This window comes from Montipora foliosa, chromosome 11, assembly GCF_036669935.1.
Source record: "Montipora foliosa isolate CH-2021 chromosome 11, ASM3666993v2, whole genome shotgun sequence".
In the NCBI taxonomy this organism is placed as follows: Eukaryota; Metazoa; Cnidaria; class Anthozoa; order Scleractinia; family Acroporidae; genus Montipora; species Montipora foliosa.
Genome location: NC_090879.1, coordinates 38,421,046 through 38,443,545, shown reverse-complemented (window position 1 = coordinate 38,443,545; position 22,500 = coordinate 38,421,046). Strand labels below are relative to the sequence as shown.

General features: G+C 39.6%; 1 protein-coding gene across 1 annotated transcript; it reads left to right on the top strand.

Annotated features, from left to right (window-relative positions):
- The first annotated feature begins 675 nt into the window (after nt 1-675).
- Nucleotides 676-20,723, top strand: LOC137975020 (histone-lysine N-methyltransferase SETD1A-like). Its single transcript, XM_068822053.1, has 12 exons — nt 676-910; nt 1,020-1,150; nt 1,230-1,319; nt 1,501-1,777; nt 3,537-6,244; nt 9,020-9,482; nt 10,943-11,251; nt 12,013-12,930; nt 15,830-16,014; nt 16,432-16,551; nt 19,119-19,376; nt 20,223-20,723. The coding sequence occupies exons 1-12, from the start codon at nt 799-801 to the stop codon at nt 20,394-20,396; spliced, it is 5,745 nt and encodes a 1,914-aa protein (XP_068678154.1). The 5' UTR covers nt 676-798; the 3' UTR covers nt 20,397-20,723.
- The last annotated feature ends 1,777 nt before the right edge of the window (nt 20,724-22,500 follow it).

The following is a 22,500-nucleotide window of genomic DNA, read 5'->3' as shown; positions in this document are numbered from 1 at the left end:
CCCATTCATACACCTTGGTAGAGAGAGGCACCGTGGGAGTAAAGTGTCTTGCCCAAAATCACAACACAATGTCTCCGGCCAGGACCCGAACCCGGACCACTCGATCCAGAGTCGAGCACACTAACCACGAGGCCTCCCCGGTGTTGTGGTCTGATCTTATCTGGACGGGGGCATCTTTCACTTCTTGAAAAAAAAAATTTGTGTACTGCGTAACAAGCAAGGCCTGGCTAAAGTCCCCTACAAAGTATTGTAAATTAGTCATGAAAAGCCCCGAGGGGAGAAACTGATAGCTCTACTTCACTTCACTTCACTTCACTCCATGATTAAAATCATAAACAGTGATATTAGGATTAATTATGGATCGTTTTTGGTAGTAGAACCAAACACCAAAAATCCTTGTATTTTCAAGTTGATTCTCTCCAAAACATGTCGCTAAGACTTGCAAATGTGAGCTTTTCAAATCTGTTTGTGGTGAAGGACATCTACCATGCAGATGCAAGTGTTGAATGCTTCGGCGAGGTCTTGCATCGCGATAGCCTTTTAACAGCCGTCTGTACACAAATAAACCTCTGAATCCAAAATAGAGGAATTCGTGAGTTCACGCATGGCGACTGGGGAGAGGAACAAAGAAGGAAGGAGGTCGCAGTGCTTGATGGGAATATTTGTCACGCGTGTGATTTTCAGAAGAAGGTAATCATTAATTTGAGTCGAGGACACCGAAAACAAGTGCAAGGCATCGGGGTTATTAAAGAGATTAAATGGCAACAGTTGGTTCCATGACTTAGAGGATGAGCTGAAATGTCCCATGAACCGCCAGTTCTTTCAAGGAAACATGGCTTTGGTGATGCAAAGGCGTCCGAAACCAGTAGTAGATTTATACAAGCACGACTTGTCCAAGGAGAGAAGCCAGGCATGTATAATGCATATTTGCAGTTCGTAAACAGTCTAAATCTCGAGATTTCAATTTATCAGTGCGCAGTTGCTGTAATTTTTCTGATGTTTTTTGTGTTCGTTTTTAGTGAATGGTCTAACGAAACCATTTCCCCATCCAAACGACGATGGACATCGACAAGACTTCAAACTTCTAATCGATCCTGCCATTAAGAAAGGTCACTCTAAAATCTACAGATATAATGGTGTTTTTCCTGGGGTAAGATGGTCAAAAAATGTTATCACGGTAAAAGTATCGTTCAAACATCTTAGAATTTGTTTATTTCCCTTTCTTTTAGCAATTACCGGTTATCCCAAAGGACCCTCGCTCCAGGAGAACGCGTATATGGACTCTCAACAAAGCCGATTTACCAGTGCCACATTTTAAGGTTTGGATAACTTTACATTGCTTAGCATAAACTCCAATCAAGGCTTACAACTGTTTATACAAATAAGAGGAAATCTGGAACAAGTCTGTCAAAATCAAGACGGTTTGTGTAAAGGTCATCCAATCAGGATATCGGTACTCCCTAATTGAAGCATTGTTTTTTGGTGATTCCCTTACAATAGGTGGACAAGTGGTACGTTGGAATTCCTCCACAACGTGAAGTTCACTTCTCAGGATTAAACGACAATGTGGACAAGAAATTTTTGGAGGGAATGTGTGAACGTTATGGCAAAATTGATGCTATCAAAGTATACTTTGATCCGCAAACAAAGAAACATACTGGAAAGGGACGGGTAACATTCGCTAGTACTTCCGCTGCAAAAATGGCAGTATCCAAACTCGATCACACATCCGTCATGGGAAACATTATAAAGGCTCACATAGAATCAAACACCAAAGGTTAGATATTCTTTACAGTAGTATTATATGCCAAGATCGTTGTAAAGTACACAGGAAAGAGACTATTTGAAAGTACATATGCATTGTATTTCAACCTCGCTACTATTACAAAAGTCTTGCAACTCACCATTTCTTCAATTTTTTTTTATAAGAAAGACTTACAAAGCGTTACATATGGAAATTGAGAGTTGGCTATTGAATGTACATATGTTGCAGAAGAAATTTTTATCCTAATGTAATACTTAACCCAGTCCCATTTTCGTATTTCACCATTCTCTAATTCATTGGATTCCTTTAGGACATGGCTCTGTTGTTTTTAGAGTTAGGGTCCATTGTTTCTTTTGTGTGGTTCTTTGTGTCCATTGTTTTCTGAGCCAATCCTGAGAGCCGTTGTAATAGCTGCGTACTGACCCAGTATTTTAGGCGTGAGGGCAACGAACGAGTGAAATATTTTTCATTAGGAGAAGAGAAATTTCTTATCTCTCAAAGAGGTAATGTAGTGTTCTGTTTATTATATAAACACCAATGAAATACCAGACCACTTCAGTTTCATATTTTCTTCGTCCTAATGTAGAATAATGCCCTAATTTATTATGTAACCATGGCAACTGTGATTTTCATGTGTGAAGATATGTTATTTTCACATATGAAGAGATTGCGTTTTCGTGCAAAAGGTCACCTGGTATTTCACTGGTGTTTATATGATAAATCTGTTTGAAAACATTCTTTTTGATATTGAAATGTCCTACCATTGGAGGAAAAGAATCTTTTTTTTCAACAGCCAATAAGGCTCTGGTTGGCACCTTAATATTAATATCTTTACTCTATAGAAATAATAATGGTCTAAGACTATTGTAACATTTTACAAAACCTGTGGCAAGAGCCTCTGTGAATTTCCCTGCGCATAATATCCTGAATGCAATGTCATTTGTCCTCAGTTATCTGCATTCCTTTCATAAACCCTTTGTTCAATCGGTCTTTTCACACATTGAGAGGTCCATAAAGCTCTTGTTACAGATTGCTTCAAAGCTCTAGATTTTGTATTTCTGAAATATCAAGTCAAAGCATCTACTCAGAAAACATCATAGACCTCGTTCATAATGGCGGCCAAATAAGTTATTCTTTTGTTTTAATGCTAATAAGCCCTACTAGCCTCGCTACGACGAGCAAATTTCGAAAGAATATTTGTTTTAAAACGAGGGCAGTAGGTCTAATTAACATAAAGACAAAAGAATGTAAAGTTGGTCGCCATTTATGAAAGTGGTCTATTAAAGTTACTAATCATATTAATTTTAAGTTAGCGTTTAGGGTATCATAACTCAAAGACACCATATTAGCAGGGGATCTGTATGGTTATGAATGTTGACTAGCCGTTGTTAAAAAAATTTATTATAATATACAGGTCCCCTGCAAGTAATTTGTATCTTACTAGTGAAATGAATGAAAGAATAGACTAATAATAATACATCTGACTTGATTTGCGTTATTGTTAATTTCAGTTTACAATATCCCTATTTAGTGCTCCAGCACTAGAACAACTAGACACTTAAATAAAGTTCCTTCCTTTCCTGTATTTAAGTTTTAGAATCTTGTGTAGTCATGCTTAATTGCATGCATCATGTTTGAGACCTCTCCAGACTTTTATCAAAGCACTGTGTGTTCGGTAACCCATTGAATCCCAGGGGTTCCCCATTGACCGGTTTAGGCTGGTTTGGACGTCAAAGGGTTAATTTTTGGATTTTTTTTTTGTTGCTTTTAGGAGGTGAGGGTCACAGCACAAAACGTTGCTTAGAGCATCCACCAAGAAGAAACTCCGCACAAGAGGCTTGTTTGAGTGCTCACTTGCCCACTCCGTCACCCTCTATAATGTCACAATCATCATCTACAGATAGCTCTGTACTCTCACCTTCATCACTACTGTTGATGAAAAGTCCTGCATCATCAGTGCGTCTTGCTAGTGAAATGTGGGGAACGTCACTTGGTAGTTCATGGGATAAGGTATCTATGGGTGCTAATAAGTTATCCCAGAGTGCTTCAGTATTTGTGTCCCCCCAGAGTGTCTCATCTTCTCAGTCTGCATTTGAACCAGTATCTCCACCCCATGACGTCGTTAAGAACAGTGAGCCACCACCTCCCCCTCCACCAGTCTCCAAGCCACCACCTCTACCAGTGGACAACAAACTTCCACCATTACCCCCTAGTGAAAAACCTGGTCTCCCATCTTCCTGTGTAAATTACGAAGATATATCACCTGATCCCATCTTTTCTCCTGGCGACGATGAAGTGGAAAAGAGTAATTTGAACAAAATAACTAAGAAACTTGATGCTTGTAAAAGAGATTCCAAGCATACTTCATCCTCTCCTGGCAGAGCTCGTTCACCTCGCTTCAACAAAAATGAGAGTTATGCAAAATGGGAGAAAAAGAAACAAGTTGAACGAGAAGAGAAGTATCGTGAAAAAGCTAGGGACTTTGATAGGCACAATGGGGGCTCAGATAGGGACTTGAACTGTCACGATGATCGAAGGCTTGATTACAAATATAAACATGATGGGCATTTAGATAAAAGGGATTACCACAGATGGGATGATTATGATAGAAACAGAGTCAGTGGTCGCTATGACAAAGATGACTTCAAACGTAGAAAAGATAAGTATAGTTTAAGTCCTAGACGAGGAGAAGAATGCAAGAGGTCAGATCATAGGGACTCCCAGAGTAGAGATCCTAGATTGCGAGACAGAGATGATGAAGGCAACAAAGGAAAAGACTTGCATAGTAAGAGTGCAAAGCTTTATGAGAGGGGTCGGGAGGGACAAAGTGAGGAAGATGGATGCAGTCGAGATCCAAGGTTAAGAGGAAAAATTGTTGAACCCTCTGACAATCTTGCCAGAATGAAGAAAGCAAAGAATTGGCAAGAGAAAGGAAGTTGCTCAGAGTCAAGAGATGCTGGAAAAAGTGATGAAATGTGGACTGTTAGTGAGAGCTCACCTTCACTTAGGGTTGGGGAGAACAACTTTTGTGATGCTAAAAGCAAAGATAATGGTTTCAAAGAATTAGCTAAAGGAGAAAACACTGGCTATCAGGGCCAAGCATGTGGTGACTTTGAAAAAGGGAACAGTGATCAACTGGGACATAACAATGAAGCCAAGAGGGAAAAACATGACTGTGTATCAAGTTCAGGAGAATCTGACAGTAAAACTGTGATTAGTGCAGCGGAGATAATATCTTCTGTGGTAACTGGCACTTCACTGAGCGAAACATTTGGTCAGAATAAATATTCTGATGATGCTTATACAGTTGGAGTGGAGACATATTCTGATGAGGAACCTTTGCCTCCTGGTGATGAACATGATGTTGCTCATGAAGTACAGCTAGATATTACACGAAGTAAAATTAAAGCTGCACAGAATGCTGTGAAAAAACGAAAACTTTCAGAGACTTCATTCCAAGATGAAAAGAAGAGCAGTGGACCAAAATCCAAGAAGATACAAATAGTTCTTAAAAGTGTCCAGCTCATTGAATCAGAGAGTGAGGCAACAACATCACAAAGCTCAGTTAGTCAATCACAGCAGGAAGACTCTGATGGTGGCTGGAGTAATGTGTCTCCTGAAGTTGCTGCAGATGTTGCTGTGGAATGTGAGGAATCAGAAGTAAGCAATTTAAGATTGGCAAACTTGCCACTTACTGAGGACATTTCACCATGTAATTCGCCTACTGTTGAGACGACAAGTCACATAGTATGCAGCAGTGAAACAACATCTAAAGAACCAGCTTCAATTGATCTTTATTCTGATATCGAAGGGAACGAAGATGACCAATGTGTCATTGACATTAGCAATGATGATAACGATGATGCCATGTCATTATCATCTATCAGTTCAAATGAAGACTCGTTAGAAGTAAATGAACCAGAGAGCAAACCTTTGCCAAAGACAGAGAGCATTTCAGTTCCTCCTCCGAATGTTGTTTTCCCCCCATATCCACCACCCATATTCAATCCTAGTATACCACCCCCTCCATTCTTTAACCCAAGGGTGCCTCCTCCACCTTTGGTACCTGTCACAGTTCCCCCTCCACCCATCCCTGCACATCCCAATGTACCCCCACCTCCCAATCTTCATCCATCTTTAAATGCAAGGCCAATACTTCCACCCACGGTCCCACCTCCTGCTGGTCAACCAATCCCTATTCCACATATTCCTCCCCCAATTATTAGTGGTTCTTCAGGATTTTATGACCCCAGGGCTCAACCCCAAATTTCATGTGGTAGTTACCCTAACAGTGGAGGTTTTGCGTACCAAAAGCAAGAGCATAAGAAACCTTGGACAGCAATTATTATTGATGAAGTTTATAGGAACATTTGCGGTGAACTGGATACTGTGCTTAAGAGAGACATATTTAAGAAACTTGTGGAGGCATCTGCATTTAAAGCATTAGAGTCCTGGTGGGATAACAAGACCAAGCCAAAGGTATGAATATTATTATTTTCATGATTATCTGGGTTCAGTTTGTAGGTTGGGATGTGACATTTAGATGAGAAATGTGATTGGCATGACCAAATTGCATATCTGTGTGGGGTTTTTTCAAAAAAGCAATCATCAAGACAGTTCTAATACCAGATATAACCCTCACACCTGCAACTACAATCTTGGACAGAATAAAATGGAACAGCTAACCCCCATTCCCCCCAAAGCAAGGATGAAGCCACGCAAAAGCCAAAATGCGCCATTTTCCCATCCTTGATTTGAGAAGGGGGGGGGGTACAAATTTTCCATCTATTTTGTCCAAGATTGTATGGAAGATGTCAACGTCACGAAATAGTGGTCCCTCTTTATTAGAGAGTCACCTTTTAACACATTTATTGCTTGAAAACACTGGTCTGTGACCCAGTCACACGCGTCACTGACAGACGTCCAGACTTACTATACCCGAAGAGAACATTTTTGCACATGGTGTCCACAAGGTTAGAGAAACGCGCTCTTGAACACGGCATTACTCGCAAGTCATAATAAGAGTTCTGTGACATAAAAGGACCATTAATGAAATTTCTCAGGAGTCACAAAACTATGGACTTTTTATACCTTGCTAAAATACCATGCAACAATGATGAAAGACTGAAACTTTTAGTTAGAACTTTTAAACTGTGTAGTGCACTTGAAGTTTGTTAAAATGACAGGTTGGATGTTTCACTGTTGGTTTACAAAAGGTTTTTCTGTGATTTAAGATGGTTTGCAACAGTTTTCAATGGTTAATCACAATTTACAGCCAATTGAAATAAAAGTCACAGTGATTCACTGTCTCTTACTTCCACAACGAAATTGTGAAAAACGGATAAAAACCATCGGTAATCTGTTGTGAATCATGCTAATCCTTATGTTTGTCAACATAAATGGTGTTCAATTTCCAAGAATGAAAAAAAAATCTATCTAGATAAAATATCGCTAACAATGATCTGTAAAGGCACCTATACAGTTCTTTAAAATAGTGCCAAGGTAACAGCCACTCCATGGTTTGCCTAGAGGTCTAGCATGCAATATTGGCGAGCAAGAGCAGAGTACCTGATGTTTTTGGGCAGGTTCGAGTCTCGCTCACAGACAAGCTAACTTTTTTTTTCTTACTGTAATTATTCCTGCAATTACCAGCCCATGCATTTTCTATATATGTCTTGTAGCATTCTGCCTTTAAGTGTATTCGAATAATTACAATGTAGTCAGGCATAAACTTGTTGTTGCGGAACTCTCTCATAGTTAACAATGCATCCTGCATTTCATACAGGCTTACGATAAGTGAATTTTTTATTCATTTTATATAAATCAAATGAGCGCAATTCTTCTGTTTTGTATGAGTTCACTGATAAATGACCAGGTTTGCTTTGAAAGCATTGCGCTTTAAAGCGTTTGAGCACAGATTTATTTTCACCTTCACCTTCTTGGGGTGTTATTAATTTACCTATTATTTCCCACATGCACCCCCCCCCCCCCCCTTATGAGTGTTGCTACAACAAGTTGCAAAAATAGTGGAGACACTTCACCTTCTTGGGGCGTTATTAATTTCCCTATTATCTCTCACACTGCAGCCCCCCTCCCCCCCTTATCAGTGTTGCTAGCAAGGCAAAAACGTGTTGGAAACTTAAGCAGTCAACATTGAAAGGGGGAGAAGGGAGAGCAAGTGGGAAAGGTTTAAATTCTAGATACGGCGGGCATTGGAAGCTAGAAAAGGTATTTTTTAATGAAAGTGTCTCAACGATTTTGCAACTTGTTGTAGCAAGACAAAAAAATGTTGAAAACTTGAACAGGCAACATTGAAAGGGGAAGAGGGAGCTTGGGGAAAGTGGGAGAAGGTTAAATTCTAGACACGGTGGGTATTGGAAGCTAGAAAAGATGTTTTTTTAACAGGAGTCCGATTGTCTCAACAATTTTGCAATTTGTTGTGGCTTGATAGCTCAGTTGGTACAGCACTGCAGCGCAATCACACTGTAATGGGGTTGAATCCTGTTCAAGCCTTGTAACTGCTATGAACATTTAATGTCTATACCACAGTTCATAATTATATTCTAGAAGAAAGACATTATTGAGCTTAACCAAATGTAAAGAGTGTATTTTAAAGCTGCAAAACCAGGGGAATGTCCTCAGAAAAGAGTTTGTAGCCAGAAGATATTGCCATCTGGAAAGGGGAATTCAATTTAGCTCAAACCAACTGAAATCTGGGGACTACTTTAACAGCAGTCCAAAATTTTCAGTGCAATTTCTGACAATACATGGGTTTCAATAAGTTTTAAAGTAGAAGGGACTTTCTGATAGAGCAAGCTTTTGATCATGAGACCTCATTTGAGAAAAGGTGGGTACTTTACTCAGCATAGACGGGTGCTGGCACCCGGGTCCCGGCTTCTAATAAAACCCCTTGCAATTAATAGGTCTCCATTTACTTTTTACAAAAAAGATTCTGAAATTTTCAGGAAGAGTTAAGACCTTGAGTTTATCATGGTTAGACCTTTTACAATTTGGATTAACCTAACTGTATTTTGGTTCAAACAATTTCAACCTTGATTTAAATTAGGTTAATTAAACATTACACCAGACTTGAACAGCAGTTTTTATACAGTTTTTAATGGCAATGGCATTGGCAAATTGTACAAATTCACATGAATAAGTCACTGTACATAATCCTCTTGGCTTAGTTGCGCCAGATTTTCTTACATTTGGTTCATTTTAACTATGATAACTATTGTTGACTTTCATCAACAGACAGTCTCGCAGACAACTGCAAGTTCCTCAAGAAATCTTCCAATATGTCCCAACCCAGGATCCACTGCAGGTGTTTCGTCAAACCTGGGAGCTGGAGCTTCCACCATTGGGCCAAGTCCTTTTGAGAGATCCCACAGCATGCTGTTGGGACTGCGTGCTTCACTTCCCAAGTTACCCTCTTTTAAAGTAAAGAGAACATCAGAAGCTGAAAAGCTGGACAGTGTATCAAGAAAGCGCAGCAACACAGAATCCTCAGAAATCTCTGAGAGAGGAGCAAAAAAACAGATCATGGAAGACCGAGACTTGGAAATGGATACTGAATTGGACAGTGGCTCTGGATTTGATAAGCGACCACGCCCAAATCACAGGTTAGAAGAAGTTGAACGTAGTCAGTCACCATGGCAGCAACTAGATGACAGTATAGATGTGGCTCCACGTGCTACAATTGTGAGACATACGGAAGGTAAGCATTTTTCAAGGTGATCTTTTGAAAAGCATCTAGAAAGTGTATCAGTTTGAATCTGCAATAACAAAATCTTGACACGTATATATATGGCATTCACAGAATAAGAAATGCTTTAATATTATTATTATTGTTTATCAAGGTAAAAATAAATAGGTGTGGATATTAACCAAGCTCCAAAGGAGTGTTGTATGTCCCATGCCCACCCTTTTGACCAATACGTAAATGAGTAAGAAATAAATAGATAACTGACCAAAAAATTACTTACTCAAACAATTTTGAACATGGGTAGCTATTTGTCTCTTTGCCTCTTGGGAATGGAGAATCCAAACCCATTGGAAGTGTCAAAGTGTTAGTTACCAACACTCAGGGTCTTAAAATAACACAGGACAAAGTACTGCCTTTTTAGTGATTAATGTACATCCGCAAAGGGTTAAACTTTCAAGTCTTCTCGGATAAGGACTATAAACTGGAGGCCCAGTCTCGCAACCCTTCAATGTACATAAACTCTGTGTGTTGTTAAAGATCCCACACACTAGTCAAAAAGAGTAGGGCATGGTGTTGTGGTTTGGCCTTTCCTTCAGCAATGTGGTCGGCTTGGCATAATCTTCTGAATGGACTACTGATCGATGAGACCACATAACAGCAAAACAGACAGTAGTCATATTGAAGGAGTCCAAGTGCTGAAACTGGTAAACCTGGACTAATCTTATTACAAACTTCACCTGTGTAGCTACCTATGAACAGCCTAAGCAGCTGCTTGATCTTAAAAAGGAAGGTTCATTCTTAGGTATTACATATTATAACTTATGCTTGTTGAAACATCTCAAGGAGTAAATCAAGTAAATGTAGAATCAATCAGGCTCCTAGGATAATCTAGACAAGCAAAAACTTAGTATAATTTGCTGCAATCTGCATCGAAAGCTTCTAAGGATAGAGAACAAGCAGAGTGTGTTATTCCCATTCAGAATGTCCTTCAATCTAGCCTGCAAGCAGGCTCTTCTGTTAAAAATGGCACATGGCCAAAATATAGGGGCTTGGTGATACTAGTTACATTTTCTATGGAACTTCCTGTAGTTAATGAGATCCCATTTTATATCAGAACTGAAATTGATAAGAATGGCAGAAAACCTGAAAAACAAAACAAGTCTAGAAAAAATCAGCAAACACCAGTTCACTCTTACACTTGCAAAGCTACGCCAATTTTTAACGTTTCCAAGACTCCCTTGACTTTTTTATCGTGAAATGATTTTAGGACCTGTTTTAGTGCAATTTCCTGTCGGCTTTTTCAATTCAAGGTTTAGCTGCTCAAAGGTATTGTAATAATGATTTACCCTTGATTTAGGGTACCGGTACCTGTCCAAAGAAGACCGAAATCCTGAAGTCAATAAATGCGAGAAAAAGTCAAAAGAACTGTTCTCCATCTACAAATATCACAATTTTGTTAACACTTTTTGCAGCTGAGGAACGGCGGCGCAGTACAGGTTCGTCCCTGTATCACAAGGTGTACTCCAGTGATAGCAGTGAATCAGAGAGTAATGCCAGTGATTCTGAAGATGACAGGGATGATGATGATGATGGCAATGAGGAGGAGGAGAGTGAAGAGGAAAGTCCAAGTGAAAGTGACAGTGACAGTGAAGATGAAACAGATTCAGAAAGTGAGGAAGAAAAGGAACAATACCCTGACAAGACAACGGTTGTGGAAATGGATGTTGAACATCAAGGTGAAAAAGACCAGCAAGTGAGAGAAGTTTCTAAAGAACAACAAGGTGAGGCAAAATGTTTTTGGATAAATCCAGGGGTTTAGCTAAGAGTAATTTCATCCGGTTGAAGATTGTTTTGAGGCGATAAGTTCATGCATAGTACTTAAAACAACTCTTTTTCAATTCATTTGCAATAATTTCATTTCCAGTATCAATAAATTCTAATGATAATTCCGTATACTAACAGACATTCATTTTTTTTGTCAACATATCAAATGTAGAGAATGTAAAGAATAATTTGGGATCTTCTAAGTCACTTTGATCGACGGGCAAATTTCAGCCAGCGATAACCCCTTTCTCAAGCAGCGATTTCCGCAGGCAGCTGGCGCTTAGCAACATCCCTGAGGAAGGGAGGAGGAGGAGTACAATCTCCTCAATCACAAGTAATTCACCATAGCAGCAGTGCAAATGCTTTCCTTCCAAAACCTGTCATCACAACACTGAAAAAAACAGTTTAAGGAAAAAACACAAAATCCTAGAGGAAGTCAAGAGAAAGTAGAGAAATGTCAAAATAATATTTTTTTTAAAAACGAGAAAATGGAGTCAAAGCACTCATGTCAATACCCCTGCAAACTGCACCTTATCACCTTGGTGAAAATGGTGCAAACACTTGGTTTTAACTGTGCCTAAATTACATTTAGCTGAATTAGTATTAAAGAAGTTCTGTTCAATAAAAAGTATTTATGATATATTTTTAAATAAATGGAACTGTATATCATTTCTTCTTCATACAAATGCATATGTATATTTTTATTTTTTATTTGCAGTGGACATTGTGAAGGAGTCCTCTTCTGAGGTTTCAGTGGAACCATCAAAGCCTGAATGGAGTGATGGCACAATCACTGCAAGCAGAGAACTTTGCAGCACAACTGATGCAGAGGCCCTGTTGGAGAAAGCTAACCATCATATTGAACAGGAGGTGCAAAAAGAAACCTTTCACTCCTTCCACATTGCTAACATTGTACCTAATTTGTTTAAAAGTGATGGTACTCTTTCTGAAGATGAAATTGTTTCTTCTGAAAATGATGCAGAAACAGTGAAAAAACATGATGAATTCAACTTTGAAGTGAAGGCTCAGAATTTTACCCAGGTTGGCGAGAACAAATACACTCCTCCAGAAGATGTAAACGCCACAACATCAGAAAAACCTTTCGAAAAAATTAATGCGAAAGTTATTGCAGGCAGGTCAGTGTTTGATTCTGAGGATAAAGAGGGTGCTACATCTCCAGTTATTGAATCTCTCCCTGATGATAAGGAGGATGTTGAAGGAAATGAAGGTGAAAGTTCAGTTCAGAGGTGGATGCCAATTTTGTCTCCAGATAAGCCCTTGGCTGTGTCACTCGTTGAATTGGATCATTCCTATGGTTTAGTTGCTCCATCAGAACCAGAACCATTGGTAAAATCTGTTGAGCAGGAAGACAGTGAGGAGTCACATTTTCATAACAATGACAGACAATTGACTGAGTCACCTGTAGTTGATATATTAACAGTTGACTTGAAAGTGCCCAGCCCTCCTAAACCCCAGTTTCCTGTCAGATCATTTGAGAGTGATGATGAACTTGTTTATGAGTTTCATAGACTTGGAATCGATGCAGAGGACTGTTATTACATGAAGGTTGGCTTTGAGCAGCTTCAGCAAGTTGGGTCTGAGTCAGTCGTAGATGCCCACTGGAGTTTTCATCCACATATCCTTTAAATCACTCAATAATAATGATTAATGATAATAATAATAATTAACAATTATTCGCCAAAGCGAGGTGAATATCAGTAAATAAAAACCGAGACGAAGTCGAGGTTTTTATTCTTGGGTATTTAGCGAGCCTGAGGTGAATAATTTTAGTATAATTACATAGGTGATTATTTGAATGATCTGCATTTTCTTAAAAATATTAACTTCTTTGTCGGTCACCTCAACAAAACGGCTTGTGGCCATTTTGAAAAAACCACGTAGGTGATATCACATAATAATCACCTCAAGTGTAATCAATCAGCGCAGAGAATTTTCATTATTTCACCTATGTAATAATACTAATAATGATAATCATCATTCTCATTTTCAAGTGTTATTATTTTGGTTTAGTGATAAAGCACCAATAGCAACAAGAAAATTCAAACCAACTTAATTTGTAGATTTGCTTCCGAGGAGAGGGAGAAATATATAGGGAAAAATATAATTATTTGCAGAAAATCTGAAAATCTGGAGTCAAATTGGTGGCTCAGTGGTAGATTGTAATGTTGTACCACTTCCCCAACCTTCTGTGTGTTGCCAGACGGTACTCATTGTTATTTATTGCTGCTGTAGTAAGTGAGCCTGAAGCGAACGAACGAGGCAGCTCTCTGATCGGGAGAAGAACACATTTTCTTTGAAATGCAAGGAATTGTGGTCACAGTATGAACAAAGGCACTAGGAATTATGGTTATGCATGAATGGAGGAATTAAGATATGTGGTACGTTTTTGTTACTCAGAAGATTAGATCCTGCTTTTGGTTTTCGCTTCTCGTATCCTAAAACTGTAGATTCACTGTCACGCAACAAAAAAATTAATTTGAAACCGAATGATCTGCAATGGAAAAGGACAAGAACTTGGAATGTTATACGAAACAATCTTTTAACCATCGCTCAAATTTTCAGGTCTGTGCGTTACGTCATTTCTGAGTTATTTGTTGAAATGTATGGAGACGTCATGTGGTCCACCAGTAATCAACGAAAACATCTGGATGAAAGCGCTTACTTTTCGCTCCTGAGATAAAATACATGTTTATGAACACATCTCCTGATGTTCTTGAAAGGCTCAAACTGCTGAGATTCACAGAGATTGACATTTTTTCCATCCACATATCTGTGTGTCATGGTGTCAAGCAAGGTAACAAAATGCTGTATTTTCGAAACGAAAGACGTCACAGACCTGGAAACTTAAAAAAAAAGTATATTTCTAGGTCATCTTCAACCTCCTTTAGATAAAAATTCAGAAGACCTTGTGATTTTTATTTTAGAATTTGGTGACGTCACTGTGAAAACCTTCTATTAATAGTTTTCTATCTTCTCTTGTGTGGGGTCCAGAAGGAGGTCCAATTGGGGGTCCATGTTTTGTACCATCCCTGCTCAAGACCTATTAAAATCTCCTCTCAATTCCACGCACGAACCGTCGTAAAATTGCAAGCTTTATTAAACATCTCCCTTTCCCTCGGCAGCATTTCTACCATTTAGGTAAAGTAGTATCTAAAGTTGTCAAAGATTGTGATCATGTAAGGGCTGTGAGATGTGGCTTATGATTTATGATCATTATCTGAATTCCCTGAGTGTTGGTCCAGTGGGGCTTTTAACTTTTGACCTCCAGCAGGGAAGTCCAATGCTCAACCAAGTGTGCCGGTGGTGGGCAATGCACTGTGTGTGTGTGTCCCACTTGTTAGGAGGCTTGACAATCTCATTTGATTGAACATGATACTGCAACTACTGATGGTGGCGATTGTGTAATGTGCTTATGAGAAAGGTGAATTATTATAGAGATACTGATGAAATACTAGGATTTTCCTTTTTCTAATAAATCGTATCTTAATCACCCGCAGTGAAGATATTTCTTATGTGAGGATTTAGGTGTCGTCATGGTAACTAACACGATTAAGTCATTAAAACGTGAGCTTCCCCTACTAAGATGCTTTTGTGCTGTAATATATTTTTTCTCTACTGTAACATTTTAGGATTCAGTTTGACATGATCGTGATTTGTTTTTCGTAACTTTCATATCTAGTTTCATGTGACACAACGTGCGTGTTTGCGTGTTTTAGCGGTTGATGACCGCTTTAAATGGATAAAACATTTCATCCGTAACTATATAATAAACAGAACGTTACATGGGAGTTTGGGAATACGAATTTTATCTTCTCGTGCGGATAGTATCTCGGACTCGTTCGCAGCGCGCACTCGTGAGAGATACTATCAGCACTCGAAGATAAAATTCCTATCCCCGCATGGACATATAATATCCATTACAAAAAAGCTGCTTAGCAGGAATCGAACCTATGAATAGACACAGGTTTCATCCCAACATGGGCATTTGATTTCCTTTCCAATTGTCTCTCCACCTGTTGCCAACCAATTGGCATAAACCAAGTATTATCTTTCACATAGACAAGACGTAAGTATGCTTTTGATGACCTTTGGAATGCATTTTAAAGGAACTTTGTTATAGGAATTTTAATTCCAAGAAAGAATGAGGCTGGTCATTCCTTAGTTTAGATAGAATGAGACTAATTTCGAGTTTGTCAAGTTTTCGTTAAGATTGGTTTAGCTTGCGACGGAAGGCACAGGCAAGTTGCGCAGACTCACTGACTTACGTATCAGGACAGGACATCGGTTTCTTTTCAAGATAGCTCTGAAGGGCATACGTTTCTTATTTAACTGCGATGATATCAGTGCCTACTCCTTTGTCCTAACAAATGGACGCAGTGACCAAAACGCTACTGAGTTTGCTTGGCTTGCCTTTGCTTATGCCTGCGTCGCTATTGAAAACTACAACTGTAGCATTTACTCGTGTGTTTAATGCCCGGGGTTTAATGAGATTTATAGTCCTTGACTAATGCCACCAACTTCCCAAGTTGCATCCAAGTTGCGTCGCAAACAGAAACCAGAGCATGGTGTTCGTGTGCATGTGACTGGTTGTGCAAGAACAGAAGGATATTATCGCATTGACATCAAGGAAAAAGCCAAATACCTTCAGGCTCAGCGCCGACAGCTGCAATGCCAGGCCAATGTCACCAAACAAGAACAGGTCAATGTAACCCCCGCCCCCTTCCCCCTTCGTTATTCATGATTCGAAAAGAACTGCCCTCGGGTCACCATCGGAAAGAAAATGTTTTTAAATTTGATTTACCGAGGTAACCATATGTTATCTGCTTGTTAACAATATAACGAAAAGCACTGTTTGTACAATTTCACTTCTGGTATTTTAGTGGGATATTTGTCACCTGAACCTTGTGGATTGTCTCAGCTCTCACGAGCTTCCTGGATCGCAGTGGTAGAGTATCCGAACTACTAGTAATCGGAAGTTCGTAGGGTCGAGTCCTGCAAGGGAGCATTTGGGTTTTTTCCGATTATCCCCGATTCACCATCTTCATTTTATTTACCAGGGTTAACATTTGTCATCATCTTCTTAACAAGATCATATTTGTTTGATTCTTATTATTAGAAAACAGACGGAAACAAGGCCAAACAACAGTCACGTGAGCACAGAGCGACTCAAAGAAGACTTCAGTCAGCGGTGTGTAATGAAGAATTTGGTGACTTGCTTAAATTCAATCAGCTCATGGTAAGTACAATTTTCTCTTGAGATCAAGGACAACGGAAATTTTGAGTTCTCTTCCACAGTAATCCGGTCAAGCCATAGATGTCATATTGGAGAGATTTCAATTCGCGTTTTTCGGCAAACGACAGGCTTCTTCTTGTCATAAAGCCAAGAAAATTATTAAATTCAAACGTATTTATATCTTGAAACCTAGCCTGCGTAGCAAGCGTTCCTATTTGACAGAAGAGCTTCGAAACGATTTTCCGCAAACTGGCCACGCGAAAGTTGGGCAAGAGACTGAGGGAACACTTGCAAGAAGACCCCCTGTTTTTGTAAAAACCCATTCGCTCACGAACAGGGGCTTATGATTGGTGCGGCACAGTCACAGTGATTGACAGGTGACAAATTTTCGAGCAAAATATTTCTTGTTAGTTCTAGCGTGACAAAGATAATAATGGAAGATGTGGAAGGTGTTGAGTCGTGTGTTGAAGCTGAGCGAATCGGGTCTTGGTTTTACATTGAAAAGGGAACAAGAACTTTCAATGCGCCATCTCTTTAACTGTATAGATGTAATGGCCGTTTTGCCAACAGGATTCGGAAAAAGCTTAATTTTTCAGTTGTTTGTCGTGATGTGCGGAGTTCGAAATAAAAGAAAACGAAGAACAGGCTTCTCGAGTATCATGGTGATTTCTCTTTCAAAGCATCATACGCGATCATTCCACAAGTGAGTGTTTGAGGTAAATTATATGGGAATGACAGCCTGTGATTTAAATGAACAGCTCCCCTGTTAAATCTTCTCTTATTGTGAGAAGAAAGCGGCTCCTTTGTACATTCATGCGATTTTTTTAAGCACTTCTACTTGCTATTTCGGCTACGATTTCGTGACGATTTGACCAAAAACATACTGTGGATTATCAAACTAGCAAGGAGGTTTTCCTGTAATGGAAGGTTTTCCTGAGGATCAGATCTAGGGGCATGAGATGCACGCCATTTTCCTATTTGGAAGACCTAGATTACGCTGATGATCTAGCCTTACTATCACACATCCACACGCACATTCAAGAGAAGACTCAACGCCTTAACACCTTTGCGGAGCAAGATGGCCTCAACATCAGCGGCAAGAAGACCGAAATTATGGCATTTAAATACTACCGACGCACGACCAGTCCTGATTGATAATGAAGAACTTCCTTACACAGACAGATTTACCTATCTTAGCAGCATCATCAGTAGAGATGGAGGAACTGATCTGGATATTCAGAGCCGTCTCAACAAGGCCAGAAATCCGCTCAACATGATGAATAAGGTATGGCACTCCTCCGCTTACAGTACACTCACCAAGCTGAAACTCTATCACAGCTGCGTCCTTTTAACTCTCCTGTATGGTTCAGAATGTTGGCGCCTGACGGAGAAGGATTTATCAAAACTCTTCACATTTCACACCAAGAGCCTTCGGCTATCCTTCGCATGTTTTGGCCTACTGTCGTCTCAAATAAAGATCTCTTCGAACGGTGTGGAACTGAACCAATGTCTACCATCCTGATGAGGAGACGCTGGAGGTGAATTGGCCATGTTACCCGTCAAGAAGCTTCCATTGCGAAAACTGCTTTACATTGGCCGACCCAAGATCACGTGGCGACGGACAGTGGAGAAAGAAATAAAGGAGATGGGAAACTCCTGGGGAGGCATCAAGCTTATGGCAAGGGACCGTCAGATGTGGAGGGAGCATGTTGCTGCCCTACATGCCACTTAGGCGTAAAGGGCATGAGTGAGTGAGAGTTAGTACGATTCATTTCGTCAACCACTCTGCACCAAGAAATTGTCAGCAAGTCGCACTGACATTGTCGCTAGTTTTAAACTAAAACCTCTTGAATGGTTTCATGGTCAGCTCCGGTGGAGATTTGCATTTAATATGACGGCCTTGCTACCCATCGAACTCTGTACGAGTTATGTTCCTAAATTTCGTATTTTACGAGCAAACGGATTGCTTACACGTTCTGAAAATTGGCTGTTTTCGACAACTTCCAACCGCTCTTCAAATATCAGCTAAAATTGGTCTGTAAGTTTCTTTTGTTTTCGATGATTTAAACAAATTCTCGGAAGAAACAACCAGTCGTACCCGGCTGAGAAGCTGCCGTTACAAATTTAACTTTAATATTACACTGGCAAATTCTGCATGGATCGCTCGGTGTTTCCTCGAGGGGTGCCTCGGTTTGTTTGACGGAAGTCAACATGTGTTAACATGGTTATCTGTTATTAGGTAATTTGTTATTAAGACGTCAATCAGCGTGTGTCAAGTCAACAATTAAAATGTGGGCGTTTTTCAAAAATAGGTGGTCTTCTTGCAAGCGTCCCTCAGTCTCTTTCCCCAACTTTCGAGCGGCCAGTTTGCGGAAAATCGTTTCAAAGCTCTTCTGTCGAACAGGAACGCTTGCTACGCAGGATACTTGAAACCTTGCCAAGTGGCTCAAGCTTATTTACGAGAAATGATCAAGAAAGGATGGTTGAGTTCTGATAATGGTCCCTAGAAAACTGTGAAAATTTATATTGAATTGAATCGCACGAAAGGTCAGATTTGTTTTTGTTTTCAGGTACGTAAGAAACAGCTTCGATTCGCCAAGTCTGGTATTCATGACTGGGGTTTGTTTGCAATGGAGTCCATAGCAGCCGATGAGATGGTGACAGAGTATGTTGGAGAGGTGATCAGACAGCCAATGGCAGATATTCGAGAAAGAAGATACGAAGAAATGGGCATTGGTTCGAGTTACTTGTTTAGAGTGGATCAAGATACAATTATTGACGCAACTACTAAGGGAAACTTCGCACGATTTATCAACCACAGTTGTGATGTAAGTCTTTGTTGTCCATTTTAGTAGTTAGTAGTTGTGTTGATCTGGTATTGTAACTTTAAAAGCAAGGATGACAATACCTTCTACGGGCATATTCATGCTTGCATGCCCTCATTTTAATGAACAAAACAAAAGACCAAACCTCCTGAGTATTATCACATGATCTATATTGGGAAAACAAAATGTACAAGCCGAAAAGGTCTATTGCACTCGAAATCATGCGATTACCTATACAAATTGCACTCCACTCGGTTCAATTACCATTATTAATCAGAAGAAACGCACGCGTGCCACGCAATCACGCAAAAATTGACCAATCAGAATGCTTGGTTTGATACCTCTTTGTACAGAATTTTTTCTGCACTTCTTGGCCAATCAAAATGGAGACCTGGCATTTTCCCATGCATAGTAGTAATAATAACTAATCACATGATGTCGAATGCAATTTGGAATAAAATTGCACGAGCTTATTTTTTCCAAATTGCACGAGAAAACAATTATGTGATTACTTATTAATATGAGAAGTAACGCACGCGTATCACGCAATCACGGAAAAATTGTGCCATACAAGGCTCGCATTTGATTGGATATCAATGCAACAATTCCACAATTTATTGCACTATTTCACTTTTCTCCAGTCTGTTTTGGATTAATTGACGTGCTGTCAGTCAATCAACGCGCTGAAGTTTTTTCATGTATATTATTAGGTATAAATAAGCACGAGTAAATTTTTAATCTGAGAAATTATACCAAGTTGCACTTGAAATCATGTGATTACCTACATCAATGGTTGCATTTGGAGAATTATGCGGGTTTCAGCTTAAGATGTTATTTTTTTCTCCTCAGCCAAACTGCTATGCCAAGATAGTCACGTTAGAGAATGCCAAGAAAATTGTGATATATTCCAAGAGAGATATCGAAGTCAATGAGGAAATAACGTACGATTACAAATTCCCAATCGAAGATGAGAAGATACCTTGCTTATGTGGAGTGCCGCAGTGCAGAGGCACATTGAACTAAGACTCTCCGGCTCTAAGCCATATTGTTTGTAAACTAGATATATATATATATAATATTTATGTAGGACTTTTTTACAAATGACAGAGCATTGGCTGGAATATTTTGGAGTAATGTAAGTGGTTTATATTCGTGTTGTGACTGTTTTCTACGATGATTGCGCCAATGAGCACTCATGCTTGAATTATGTTTCTCGTCTTTTCCAAATCATTCGCCTCTTTATCTCATGAAGATGTAAAACTGTTTTTCATGGAAAAACGTTTGTCTATAAAAAAAGAATTAAATTTCATGAACCTGCGTTTTGTCATTAAACATGGTTTTTTTTATTTTAAAGAGTCCCATGTTTCTGACTTAGTTAGTAGATTACAAAGTGTGCGCACGAGCCCTGACAAAAGGTAACATAACTACATGCATAATCTTTATTTCATCTCCAATAGACCTTAATGTCACGATAGCCGCCATGTTGGATTTGCTATTATCATGCAAATTAGCTACACACTTCTGAGGGGGCAAACAACACAAGTTCGAGAGGTTATAACGAACATCTTAGCCACACAGATGATTTGTTTCATGTTCATTGAATGTTTATCACCTTAGTAGTAAAATAGAATGCTTACACAAGTTACTTCGATTTTTTTTTACTGACAAATTAGAAGATAACGAAGTAGAAAGTCAAAATGTCGGAGGCAATCAAAAGATATAAAATTATTATAAAAGGTACTTAATTCTAAATTCTAAAATGTACTTTTAGCAATGTTATTTCAATATTTCGACGAAACGATTTTCCGCAATTTGCCTTTATTCCGATGTTTGCCCCTCAGGATAACACATGGCTAATTTGCATGACAATTTGAAAACCAACATGGCGGCTATCGTGAATAAGGGCTGTTTCAGAATAACTACAAGAGCATTACATTTACAGCTAAAATGCATAGCATATACGGATACATAACTAAATAAAAATAAATTAGTTAAAAAGAAAAGCCGTTGTACAAAATGCGGTTTAAAACCAGTAAACTCAGTGGCGCGGGTAAAATCAGGTAGCGCATTCCGCAGCTTAGCTGATACGTAAGAAAAATAACGAAGACCATAATTTCCGCGAAGATCACGCATAAGAAGAAGGTAAGAAGGTAAGTCTGCTACGAGCCTAGAAGGCTTATCAGGCCGGCGCTTATCTCCGGTTTCTGTAGCATGAGGCGACTGAGAGTGTTTCTTCTCCCCCCTGGATGGGATGCCAGTCCATCGCAGGGTAACCCCCAGCATTAAATTCGCCGGTACCCATTTATACACCTGGGTGGAGAGAGGCACCGTGAGAGTAAAGTGTCTTGCCCAAGAACAACACAATGTCCCTGGCCAGGACCCGACCCCGGACCACTCGATCCGGAGTCGAGCGCACTAACCATGAGGCCACTGCGCAATAAGACGGGAGAGAAAACGTATTTTTCAAATGTAAGCAGGAAAACCCTAAAAAAAACCAGACTTGTATACAGTAATATGACGAAATTTTGAATGCGCTTATCGCATAGAGTCGTAGAGTTTGACTGTAGTGGTAAGAGGACAGGTAATTTGCAAATATAAATCTCATTATTCTCTTATTCACATTAAACCGTTCCTTTGACAAGAAATTACGAAGGCCAGTTTTTTGCTACGAGGATAATATCGAAAAAAGCACTACTTGTTCAGGAATCTCCTTAGTATCTGGTTAGAAATCTCACTACTTTTCCTGCGGCCGCCCCTCAGTCATTTGATGAGTGCCAGTCTCATGCTTCTCAAGTTGCCTTGTTCATGCACACAAAAAAACAATCTGGGTAATTCTGCCATTCCATGACAAGGGAAGACCCTCGATTCTCGTTTCGTATAATTTTTTACAAGTGTCGGGCCACCCAGTCCTACCAACAAAACAACGCATCGATTGTAGGTTTTAGCTTTCAAAACTTGCCCAGATTGTGTCAGTAGGTCCTGGAATTCGTCCACAGAAATGCCAGAGAGACAACTTCACCCGTGAACTGCCATGTTTACAACAAAGCATTTTAAGCGTCCCAGTCTGCATGAAACCATCTCTCACCTCTGTCTCGAGAACACCAGACATGCACGGTTCTTATGTGGC

Excerpts from the sequence above, each read along its gene's own strand:
- LOC137975020 (XM_068822053.1), top strand. The coding sequence starts at position 799 with ATGTCCCATGAACCGCCAGTTCTTTCAAGGAAACATGGCTTTGGTGAT. Across the intron at positions 1,151-1,229 it reads ATAATGGTGTTTTTCCTGGG|CAATTACCGGTTATCCCAAA; the intron begins GTAAGATGGTCA and ends CCTTTCTTTTAG. Across the intron at positions 16,015-16,431 it reads ATGTCACCAAACAAGAACAG|AAAACAGACGGAAACAAGGC; the intron begins GTCAATGTAACC and ends TCTTATTATTAG.